This window comes from Phalacrocorax aristotelis, chromosome 2, assembly GCF_949628215.1.
Source record: "Phalacrocorax aristotelis chromosome 2, bGulAri2.1, whole genome shotgun sequence".
In the NCBI taxonomy this organism is placed as follows: Eukaryota; Metazoa; Chordata; class Aves; order Suliformes; family Phalacrocoracidae; genus Phalacrocorax; species Phalacrocorax aristotelis.
Window position 1 is genome coordinate 11908701 of NC_134277.1, and position 12967 is coordinate 11921667.

Genomic DNA, 12967 nt, shown 5'->3' on the forward strand with positions numbered 1-12967 from the left:
TGTTAAAGCTTTAATAACCTAACTTTTCAGGATTTAATAAAAAGAGCTGCTGAAAACCAGTTTTTGCCCTGTATGAAGCATCCTTTAAAAAAACACAAGTGTCCTGGAGTGGGTATCTCCAGATTTCCTATGACAATACACAGGCACATTCTCCCAATCACACTGTCAGAGCCAGCGCCTGGAAGAGCACAGAAATGCCTGCTGGAAGCATTATATCTAACAGGCTAGCAAATAGTGTTTTGATGGAGAAATAGATTTTTACATGCTTTCATATCATACCCTGCTACAAATACTCACTGCCTATGATAAGGAGGCCATAAAGATCTATGCGGATTTGCTTTGTTCGTATGTTCACAGCCTGTGATTGAGCATAACTATGAATGTGCTTGGAGGACAAAAATGTTATTCTAAGATGAAAACTGATTAGCTCCCCTGACTGTATCACAGCAGAATAATAATCATGTCCATGGTGCCCATCAAATGGAAAAAAACCCCATTAACCTAAAAAATCTAAAGAAATCAAAACCATATTTGTATATCTTTTCATAAGGGAGATAATAAATAGCTATTTGAACTGGAACTTGGCATGTTGAAAACCCCATATAATCCACTTTGATGGATATATTATCATATATTCTATGATATATAGTTTGCAATTCATATCATAACACATTCAATAAAACAATTTGTAATACTCCAGCTTCAGACAAGATTAACAAAAAGTGGCAGCTCTGAAGGAAGAGAAGTTGTATAGAACATACTACTTCCTAATGTTTGGGAAACACAAAATATTTGGACAGAGGGACACTATTCTGAAAGAACACAGGCCATAATCCAGGGGATGAGGATTAGTTATAAAAATTTTGAGTGTTCATGATATAGGCCTTTCGGTGGTATTAATGCAGGGAAACAAGAAGAAATAAAACATGCTGCTTGTTCCATCACTACAATGACCATGGAATCCCTGACTGCTGCATCTAGAATAGTTAGTTCGATGTACTTAAAAAAACCCCTGGGATTTCAGTTTTTAAATTCAGATCTGACTTCCCAAGTCTAAAGAGCAAAAACCATGCTGCCGTGTATGCCAATTTTCAGGTCTTTACTGAACACCAGGAAGCATTCTGGGAATAAAACTAAACTGAAGAACGCTGCGTGGTTGCTGGGTATTCAGGCAATGTACCCCAGATGCCATGTCAGACAGGTCTCCTGAAGTCCTTGGGGAAGTACAACTAATTCTAAGTATTCTGTCAACACAAAGGTGGAATACAGAAGGAAGAGCAAGGAGAGATGGACCCTCACCTAACAATGAATTGGAAAAAGCCCTGCCAAAATCTTTAAAACATAAGTCATGCTATGAAGCAAAAGGGAATGCACACAAAATCTATGAGTTGGTGAAGGAAAAGCCTTTACCTCCATATATGGATAAAGAAGTCTGCAGAGTAATATGTAAGCCAAATGGCTATCTGGCTGCAGACATTGCTGCCCAATTTTAAACTGCCAGGCACAAAAAATTTGCACAGAGCCGTGGAAAACTCTTCTTTATGAAAATGCAGAACAGTATTAAAGCTGCTAATGCAAATTTTTAATATTAAAAATGTGCTCATAATATAACTCCCTGAAATAGCTCATCCTGTATCAGCTTATTATTCTGTAAATCTGTATTAGACCATAATATAACCATCGTTCTATTTATTAGTTCACATCTCTGTCTTCTAAAAAGCAAACAAAAAAACGTCCACTGCCAGAATGTACTAAAGCACGTATAAATGAGAACAAATAATGGGAAAGCATAAAAGAACAGTCTAGGCCGTTGTGTGATGACACAAATGACATCTTCCCACGGATGCCAGAAGCAATTCGCTGCTATTTGACCAAGCAGAGGTATTCCTTCTGGGACAACTCAGAACATGATTTTCATCTCATTGTTTCCACTCCAGTTCCCATTGCATATAAACAAATGCAAAAATATTTGCAATAGTATATGCTGTGAGATTGTGTAGTTGTATTTATAGATCATAGATCATGTTGCTTTTTTAACTGTACCACTGACATCTCTGTTATTGTTTAATTAATTTGGTATTTAAACATCATGGAATGAGCTTGGCAATCATTAAACAGTCTAAGTCTAGATATTCCTTTATATAAATATATATATGTATGTGTGAGTGTATATTTATATATCCATATACACACACATATTTAAAAAAAAAAAACACTGAAGAGGTTCAGCCAAATTAGGGTAAATTATTAATTTGACATAGAGTATTTACTTGGGTAGCTGGATTTTACAGTTTACTGGATGGATGTGGTATCCGATGTTTCAAAATAAAATTTACACCTATCCATGTACTTTAAAATGTCATTAAACCTCGGGGAAACAGTAACAGGGAAAGACATATTAGATTTTTTTATCCCTCAAAGACATGTTGCTTCTTTTTTTTGTACAATGAATGCAGATTTACACACGTGAGCGCTCTATGTGATCTTAAAATGTACAGTTTGCTCGCCTTCTTTGTTGATGCATTTAAAATATCTGTTTTATACCGAAATAATGCACCACATTAAGCAACAGCCTCAAACCATCTTAAGGTATAGCACTCACATGCGAACGCATGGTGATAGCCCAACACAAATGCGCTGTATTTCTACTAAAATCATGATCCTCATTCTGTAGTCATATCCACCTCTCAGTGCTCTCAAATACAACATTTTACAAATAAAATAGCAAAACCCTATTCCCCAAAGCAGGTAGACTAGTTGAGGTCCCATCCTCCCTCCTTGCATGGCCGTTCTAGCTCACCTGCACCTTTTCTCTAGTCTCAGCCAGTTAAACTGGCTCCTGTCTCCCCTTTCCCTTGGTTCCCACTGTCCTTCCTGCTGCTCAGCTACTCTCACTGGATCATGGCCTTATGTTGTCTGATCCACTCACTCTCCCCCATCTCTCTACTCCTTTACCAGTTCAGCAAACTGTCCCTTCCTCCAGCTACCACCCCTTCTCTCCCTGTCAGCTTCTGCTTTCACCACGGCAAGGGCCCACCACAGATGTTGGCCAGGGTGGAGGAATGCTGAGATCAACTCAGCTTCTCAGAGATGAGGAAGGTTCAAACATGTTCAGTTAGGAATGTATCTCCAGATATTTTTAGCTCTTAGATTGTGATGTGAGATGTGCAAACTGCAAAGCATTTACGAGGGCTTAGAAACTTGTTTTCATGGCTTTCCATTTGAAAGTCAGGGTACCTGTCCATGAAACAAAGATTTGAACTTCTGCTCCAGGGTGCTGTGACACCACAGCATTTCAAAGAAAAGCCCTTGACAACTAAAAAATTGAAAATGTGAGCAAAGGAATACATCTTGCCAGTCCTTTCCTTGGAAACACCTCATGGCTCCAGTCAACATAGTCAAGAAAAGAATTCCGTTTAAAAAAGAAAGCTTGTGAGGATTAAAGAACACACTTTGTGTGGACAATTCTGGTCCAAGTAATTAAAGTAAGGCATTATTAATGCTAGCTAATAAAAAAGGGATTATATAAGGGGATATTTGGGAGAACCTCACATCAATCATTGCAGCCAGCAATGGTAAAATTAAGGGGATATGACAAAAAGAACTTGCAATGAATAAATACGTTTTGCTGTTCTTACAGCCTCCAAGGCATACACCCTCAGAAAAAATGCAAGTTCAGCCTCCGCGTAAGCTTCCCAGCTATGGCTCACATATACCACTGAGCCCCCTCCCCTCATTGCCCTCAGGCACTCTGCGGCTGGAACGGCTGTATTTGTCTACTAACCCTTCCCTAGGATACATGGTTGAGCCTCCGAACCAACACTGCATGTGAAAGGCTTTTGATTAGCAATGGCCAGTTTTCTCTATGAATGGATGTTCTGCAGCAAGAATTCTGAAACTTAATTTGTTCAGTTGCCACCCATGGCAGAAATGACTGTCGTGACAGAAGCTCTGGGATATATATGCACATATAGACACAGGAGAAGGCATCTCCATAACTGCTTTGAAGTAGCATGCACAGCACTAGTGGCATTATAACATAGCTTGGGTTGCAGTGACAGGTGGAAAATCAGCAGTTGTTGCCAAGATTCTTTGTCAGTGGCTGACACCAGAATGCTTTGGGAGGCTACAAGGATAATCCATCTAGGACTGGCAGAGCTGGTCTCTTGGAAAATTTTCCTCTCCTTTTCCAGACAGACCTGCATTTGCTGAAATTGCAAGCACATCTTTGGATTTTCCATCACAGAAAAGAAGGAACTATATATAACTCACCGCACAGCACTATCTTTGTATCCTCAGTTAGTCTAAAAAATGTTCTCAAAAGCTATGTTCAGTTGTGATTTGTTCTGACGTAAGTTTTAAAATGCAGTATAGAGAAGAAACTCGGTTCCCTACCTTTCTTGTAAGTGGCACTTCAATAGGGACGGGGACAACTTCCGCAAGCAGGCAGCCGTAAAATGCTACCATGAAAGCAGCAGGATCATTGTTAGGAAATACAAGTGTTACCTGAAACAAAAAGACGTATGTTAAATATGTTTTATCCCAGCTTTCAGATAATGATAATTGGAGTTTCCATGGTTCCTTTTGGAGAAAGATGATTACCGTAACATTTCTGTGGTAATTATTCAAATACCTAATGAAAGATGAATGAAGAATCAGAAGGAATTTATCCTGATAGATATTCCTTTTGTGAACTTTTTCACTTATGATCGAGTTAAATATTTTCACGCTGCATTGCTTCCTACATTGACAATACCTTTCATCTGGTTCTCAAATTACTGATTGCTTTACAGATGTTAAATAACCACGTAAATGGAATTAATTAAATTTTACATTCTAACATAATAATTTGCTTGAAGTTACCCAAAACAAGGTGGTTCTGTGACCAATTCAGATTACCCAAACTTACTATGCCATTATGTCAATCATGAACATATTATGTTTTGTCTCCCTATGTTTTGTGTCATATAACAATTTCATTTTAGGACTGGACTATTGTCCAAGTGTAGAAGTTTCTGAGTACTTAGAGAACATAAACAGCTGATATCTAGAGAAGCAAATGTCACATCCAGAGCTGGCCATACAGCACGCCAACCTAGGCCTGGATTTGTTAAACTTCACAGCTTTAGGGGTAGGGCTAGGGAACTACTTGGATAAAAGAATGCCAAGAAAAGATAAAATACCATAGCAAATCACCCGTATGCTCCCTGTGCGCCCTTCCTCCCCCAATGTGCTGAACTGTGCAGCTTACTTCTGTAGGGACTGCAGACAGTGTCTTAGATCCTCCAGGGCAAAGGGGAAGGAGAGGCGAGAGTGCATGGTCTCGCTGAGGATCCAGCCACTTAGAGAGTCCGTGACTCACTCTGCAAGTGCAGGGAAGACTACCGCTCTCACTTACTGGTGAACGACATCAGTGGCTAGATCCTGTCTACACTTTTGTTTTGGTTCAGTCAGACACATGTTCTCAGCTCACGTCTTAAACATCTGTAATGCAGGTAGTAACTAACATCTTGCACGGTCAACTGAAGTGGCATGCAAAAGGCATTGCGAATGACTTCAAACTTAATTCCTCTGGCTTCGCACATAGGATCAGAGTGTATTATTACAGCATCTTAAAATTTGCTGAAACTACTTAATAACTCTTGAGCTTTGACGTCCACGAGTTCTGTGTTTCAATCTCTTGAAGTAAAATCGTCATGTTTTCATACATGCTCCAAGGTTCAGTTGCCGGAGATTAAGTGTTTCCAAGGGATTTCATATGGCTTCAGAGACAGTCGCCTCTCATAGATTAACTTGATTTCTTCAACCTAGAGGAAATCTAACCAACCTTGTCCAGGTAGATCCAAAATATCTCTGTTTTAAGCTGAAGCCTGTAACTTCAGAACTGTTTAGAGAAACTTCAGAGAAAATACACTGCTGCTTTACCTGTACACTTCACATGAAACAATCCAGCTGCTGGAGATGGCTGTGCAGAGCCTACTGTACATGTTCTCCATGCACATACCATAAATAGCAGCAGGGGAAACAGAAAGGAAGGGGTTTTGCTAGGTGCACTGCGGGGATGGTAGTTTGCTGAGCCCAGCAAACATCTGAAAGATGTTGGAAGATCCCAAATGATACTTTGAGGATTGCTGGGTTTTGTGTTGGTCTTTGTTTACATACATGCAGCGAAGGTTTGGCTGGGAATCTTTGCAAAGGAGCTGACAGAGGTGAAAAAATCTCTGAAGTCCAGTGGGAATGAGGCATTAACTTCCCCTCCAAAAACATTAATCACTAACAGACCTGTACCAAATAAATAAATAATGTGTATAAAAGCAAAAAGGGATAAGGCTGAGGGAAAACAAAACACAGTGTCTATTACCAGATGAGAATCTGGTTATCTAGCAGATATTTCAGAGGGCAAGCTTGATTTCCAGGCAGCTGTCTGGGATGACACAAGGTTAAACTTCTGAAGTTACTACAGAAGGCAAATGCAGTTCATTGTGTACTACAATAATACTAGAAACAGGGAATCAAATGCAGGCACACTCACTATTTTTTGGCTCACAAAAAGAACCTAGGGAGTGATGTAATGGTAGTCATGAAAAATCGAGATTGTATTCACAGAAGACGCTTTTAAAGGGAAAAAGGTCTTTCTGAATTTTATATAATATTAACATAAGGAAACAATTACATTCTTATTTAGAAAAGACCAGAAATATATGTCTGCATTTCATTTAGTATTTAAAAACTACCTTTAAGTGTTGTCACAGAAAATACATTACTTAGAATAAAAATCTATCTACAAAGAGGTCAGAAAGCTTTTATGTTATTACAACAGGGGTATAACAGCCAGAATAACAGCCTAGAACATCAGGCGTACAGTAACACCTCATCTTCAACATGAAGTTGCTTCAAATGATCATGTTTCTGTTACAGAGGGATGTTAGGCAAGGTGTTTTTACAGGGTAAAGCATATGCTTTCAGCCTATACAGCCTATACTTTCAGCTATAAACATTTGTTTCTCCGTAATCTAGGTGGACTTACTTTAGAAAAGCTGCAATTTGTTTTTTCTGTGTCCTGCACTAGCTAAACTTCCAGGTTTCAGCCTGAATTATCCACAAATCCTTTCTTAATGTTAGGAGATGCCAGTGGCTGCTGCAGTAAATGAACATGAAGATGGGCAGACAGCACACAAGAGATAGGGAGAGATGCGCACTGCCCATATGTGAACTTTATTCCTTTTGGAGCTTTCTGGGTGGATTGTTTTGATGTGTACACTTGAATAACTTGTTTTTTTCTGCTGTTGCTTAGAGACACACTTGTTTATCAAGTAAAAGAGATCCCTCACATCCTACTCTCGGCTGAAGGCCATTGTAGGAAGCAATTTAGATTAAGGATCTATAGATCCTTTAAATCTTTATGATTTATTTCAAAAAGAAACATAGGAAGGACTGACAGGTTTCATTTTGTTATTTTTTTTCCCTTTCTTTTTTTTGGGGGAAGCATTATTGCATGCCTTCATTTTTGAAGCCCTAAGAAATGTGTAATGCAAACAGACATGTTTCTCAATGTGTGGCACAAGAGGACCAAGCAAACCAACAGTCTGAGAATTGCTATCAGACCCTGGGGGGAGGAAGACTTCATCCCACCCTCACAACTCCAAGCACTAAGGCAGGACTAAAATTTGCATTTCTGACAAATTTGTTCTGGGAACTCCATTCCATGGCTTAAAGCCAACCTGGAATGGGACCTCTGGAAATTTCTGTACATGCTCTGGCAGAGAAAAGGGGGAGCAGGCTCAGCCAGCCCTGACAGAGGAAGTGGTAGGTTTGTAAGCATGTCAGCAGCAAAACCACAGGATGTTCCATCTTCATTTAACAACTTCAAGTGTCACCTCTGTACTCCTTGCTCTCTGTGGACTTTACCTGCTCACCCAGATTCAGCCTCTAGCAGCAGCTACATCAGAGTCAGGAATCAGGAATGGAAATATTCTCCATGTTACCAGTCAGCGTAATTTATTTATTTAACTGGCTGCCAAAATGTGCTTACTTTGCTTGCTTTTGCCCTCCACAATGCTTCTCTTGTTCTACCATCCCTACAACTACAAAGTCATCAGTAAGTTTTTTATCCACATGACACCTCCAGGCTCCATAAGCAAGCTTTTGCTAAACAGACTGCTGTTCTATGTCCAAAAATCACTTTCTATGGGAATGTTTATTGTTGATAACTTCAAGTTACCATTCAGTGAGTACCAGCTCAGGTTATTTATTATGCAGTTCAAAACATCTGTCTGAATGATCAGTCTTTTTCTGAGTAAAAGGCAGATTTCATCATGCCCCAACATTTCACGTATTAATTCTCTTTGAGCACCCCAAATACCTCATTCTTTCTTTGTCAACATTGGATTCTGAATTATTAGTAATTAAAAATCATTGAGATACTCACCCTGTCTCCAGGTCGTACCATTGGTTCTTGTTTCGTGCCTAATTTATGTAGTATATTGTATGCAACCTTCATACTTCTGGTCCAAAGTTTGCCTATTAACACAAAATTTGTGAAATTAATTTAAAATTCTTCTTACGGTTTACAAGATTACTAAACGGAAAGAATACCTAAACAGTGAAAAAAACAATAGTAGGAACATCATTAGTTTTCCAACTACATATGACAACACTACCAGGACTAGTGGAAGTATTTAAACACCCATCGGAAGCTTTCTTTGTACTTCTTTTTTTAGAACAGCAGCACTTTTAGGAAGAAAATAAAAAGTAAGAATAGTTTTCTTCATGGCCAGAGTAGTTTTCTTACTTTGTAGCTGGAACATCATCAAGTCCGGACAGATCATTGCAACACCTTTAGCTGTAGCAAGCTGGACAAGCAGTGTTTCAGCCCAGGCTGACCTCCGAGGGTGTTACTCTTGTTTCATGATGGCACTTCCCCCACCCCAAGCCACCAAGGGAAAAATGAAAGCAGTCCCAAGAAGTAGAGACAATGAAAAAAAACCCAACAAACAGAAAACACCCCACAGCCAAAGGGGCACACTGAAGCAGCAGGGACCCTCTGATCCTTAGCACATACGTATGCTGCATTTCACTTTTTATTCTGGGCCTTCCTCCATTTAACCTGGCTTTCTCTTCTCACCCTCTCCCATATCCTCCCCTCCCTCAGTTTCATATCACTTGCCCCAGGTACCCCTCCTTTTAACCATCTCTCTTCTCCCTTGTTTTATCTTTCCATCCTGCACTTAGCTAATCCTTATCAAGACTTTACCCCAATATTCTTTAAAAAAAGAAGTCTCTCATCAAGACCTCATTGGCCACATTACATGCCTTTCATTAATCCTTCAAGTGATCGGCACCTTCCAACTATGCAAGCTCCTTCAGATTGCCTTTGTTTAGAGACCTTGTTACTTCCATTTGAACAATACCGAGCGTACAGCCCTTGTTTTTGGCTGGCCCCTAGGTACTGTCTTTAAGCCGTATTCAGTCTGACAGTAACAAATCTTTAATTCATGCCCACCAATAACTGAAACGATAATCGGTTCTGACAACAGATTACCTTTGGGGTTCAGCAGTTCAGGCTCCCAAACAGGCAGTATTGCTATTTATAACTAAGCCAAGCAGTTGTTATAGTAAGTTCCTCCACATCCTTGTTATAAAATGGAATACTATTGAATTATTTTTAAGTGCAAATCTGATATAAATATAATGTACTATGAGAAGGTCAATTTTGTTTTTTCCTCTTAAGGAAAATTGGAAGGGTTGCTGCTGCTTGTTACTGAGAAAGTGTTAAATGCAATTACTTCTTATGAAAACAGTAGTATTTTATCATCAAACTAGGTTTTGCAAAGTTTTTAGTTTATTTAAAATCACTCCAGTATTTGCATGCTGAACTGCCTTGATGATCAGAAATAAATGTGACTCAGTTCTCTTCCACTAGAAACTCAGCATGCATACAGGAGTACATCTGCAGAATTAACCCTCACAGCACTACGGCAGAACTACCTACAAATGATGTGAAGAAAGTCTTTAAAAGCATCCCTGCTGCTACAGTCAACACTTCAACTTGACAAGCAAGTAGGATAAAACCAAGGATGCCTTAAGAAAGCAAATACTCTTTTTCTTAAAGGTTTCCAATATTAAAGTTTCAGTGGCAACAAACTTAAAAGAGCAATTAGTAATGATACAGAAAATTAGAGAATGGAAATCAAAAGCCTAGCAAAAGTTCTGAATTGCAAGAAAGAACCATCTTTACACAAAACACTTTCAAGCCTGAAATGAACATTGAGTTTTTAATCCCTTTTCTGAGAGACATAAAGGGCTGCCTTGAAAAATTCTGCCTGAGCTATGGAGATTAAATCTGTTACAAGTCTTAAATTTGCATTTGTGATGTAGTCACACTAATTTTTCATCTATCAAATGTGTCTTATAATATTTTCTTCAAATCTAAGGGCTATACATATTAAAGTATTTGGATACCTTCTTTCAGAAGTACCTGGGTACGCAGTACAATCATCTCCATGTAAGTGATCTGAGTAAATGCAGAAATTAAGTTTTCTCAAAGACTAAGAAAATTTGAAGGAGTACTTTCTAGTGAAGTTTTAGATAACTAAGTCTTTAAATACATTTTGTCACGATATTCTTTTATTGCCAGAATTTTATTTCAGCTTCTGCTCCCTAATTCTTCACCTTTCTGTTTAAATACATTTTGAACTGCACAATAAAATGCCTGTAACATTTTCTAATGGTCAGAAAAGGCTTGAATTATCTGTCACCACAGCCCTTTCCTGCTCTATTCACTGGTGCAATACCAAACTATGTTAATTAGTCGAGCTAACTGCATGTGCGTATGGGTATGAAACTGCAGAAAACTGGAACGAAGAATCTAGTTTGCTTTCAGCTGGGAAGGAGGTGGAAAATACAATCTCTCCTGTGGCCTTTCAAAGCTCCATAACTTCACTCCAACCCTTGCAGGCTCTGCCTGACCCCAGCTGCTGTTGCCTCCGCTCCAGCATGGGCAGCGGCAGCCAGGGGCAGGCAGAGCCCGCAAGACACCCTTGCAAGCAGGCAGAGCAAAGTCCATGCAGATCTTGAACTGGATTGTGTTCAACAGGAAGCCCGTAATTTTATTTCCAGGGTATAGAGCTGCGTTCCAAAAAATAAATAAAGAAAAGGGCTACAAAAGGAGCAGTAATCCAAAAGCTGGAGCCAGGAATGTGTGAATCATCAGGGCCAGATCTGTGGCTGCTGGATGGGGCACAAGCTTCTGACCAGGGGCGGACTGAACCGTGCGTTTATTTTGCCACCTTGGTTGTTTGGCTCCCGCAACATCACTGAGAAGTACAAAGGACGGCACGACTGCAGGATAAAAGCCCTCAGTAACGGAGGATGTTATAAAGGAAATCTTTGAAGTATTTCCTTCCTTGGTTCTGCAATTCAGTATAATTCTTCCTTTGTAAACTTGAGAGATTAGACATTGCTGGGAAAAAAGCCGATTGCTAAAACCTCTCCCACAAATCCCGATAGCGCGACCATGCCACAACCTCCGTATAGTGCCACATCTGTGCAGTGGGACAGGGAGGCCTTGGCGAGGAGGCCAGTGGTGCTTCATCCAAGGCTTTCGCTCTGAGACAGGGCTTAGCGCCACTGGGCCGATCCTTGTGCCTGGCAAACCATCTTAGTTACATGGGCTACAGCGGAAATCTGGCTCTTTGGGGCCTCTGAGGATATGCCGCGTTGTCCTCAACCGGAGTGCAATGAAGCACTGGTCCTCCTCAGATAAACACACTGCCATTAATCTTCTTGAAGTTCTGGAAGTTGGCTTGAAGACAGGAGGGCAGATGTAGGAAACTCAGTTTCAGTCAGCAGTGAGTGAACCAGCCCGTGTCTCGGCTCAGTGCCAGAGCTCCTTTCTTCCAGCCATGTCACCGCAGCAGAAAGCTGCCCATCTGGCAGAGCAAATGCTGCTGGGTGCGGGAACCTCAAGCACTCTTGCTGCTTCCCCACTGTCTCCCCAGGTAAAGACCAGACCCTGTGAGACCTCCCCTTCTTCACCTTCCTGCCCGCATCCCCTCTGCAGTGGGGTCCTTTTGAACAACACTCCTACCGTCAGGGGCAGGATGTGTTCCTGCCAGGCTCTATCTGCCCATCAGCCACACGAGCAGCCACTTTATTGCATTTAAAATGAAGAATTGGTAAGTCATCTACAGAGGCAAGTCACTAGCGAGATATTTGAGTGTCCAGTGGTGTTTCAAGCATGAGGGTACCCTCCAGAAGGCCTGGGCTCTGCAGACCCTGTGTCACGTCTGCCAGTCACACACACACATCATGGTAACGCGGGGCACTAGATGTTTAAGTATCTGAATTACCCCTCAGTTTTCAGGTCACAAAACTATTTCTCAAACAAAGCAAACTGGTAGGCGTCCACAGAAGAGTTTCCCAAGTTGATTTTGGAAAAAACCCAACAACATCCAGTTAATGCACATCTTGCTGCTACTACAAATTATAACCTTGTTCCTACCTCCGATCAAGCTGCTAATTGTGGTGCCACTTTCCAAGATCTTGCATAACTCCACAAGATGGTAAGAAATTAAGCTTTTCTCTGCACCTATCATTGCCTTATAATTGCTTAAGCATTTACTGAAACAATTCCTGTTCTTCTAAAGATGATCCTATCTTCCTTAGCCACTCCTGTGGCTTGTCCAGAGTTATGCTGCTGGACTTGCACGCCCTAGCATTATGCAGGGAGGCCAAGTCACCTTTAATGCTTTTCACACACTTGCTAACTAAGCTGAGTGTTCCTGCTGCCCCGCAAGTATCGGCAAGTACCGCTATCCTTCTGAAGCTGAGCCATACCCGGCAGACTTTGCATACACGGATATCCTTGGTAGGGCAGGATGGAAACGAGCATCTCGCATTCTGGCAGCTGTGACAACCACTGTCAACACCTGTGTGGGGCAAGTCCCCTTTCTTTTGCTGATGGAAT

The 12967-nt window shown here is 40.6% G+C and overlaps 1 protein-coding gene across 4 annotated transcripts in view; it reads right to left on the reverse strand.

Annotated features, from left to right (window-relative positions):
* Positions 1-12967, reverse strand: part of DIP2C (disco interacting protein 2 homolog C) — a 334539-nt gene that overhangs the window by 97962 nt on the left and 223610 nt on the right. For all 4 annotated transcript variants that reach the window (XM_075082401.1, XM_075082400.1, XM_075082399.1 and 1 more), the window contains 2 exons: positions 8429-8520; positions 4396-4506 (listed from right to left, as the gene is read on the reverse strand). In XM_075082401.1, the coding sequence (XP_074938502.1) occupies positions 4396-4506; positions 8429-8520 (203 nt within the window). The remainder of the gene's footprint in view (positions 1-4395; positions 4507-8428; positions 8521-12967) is intronic.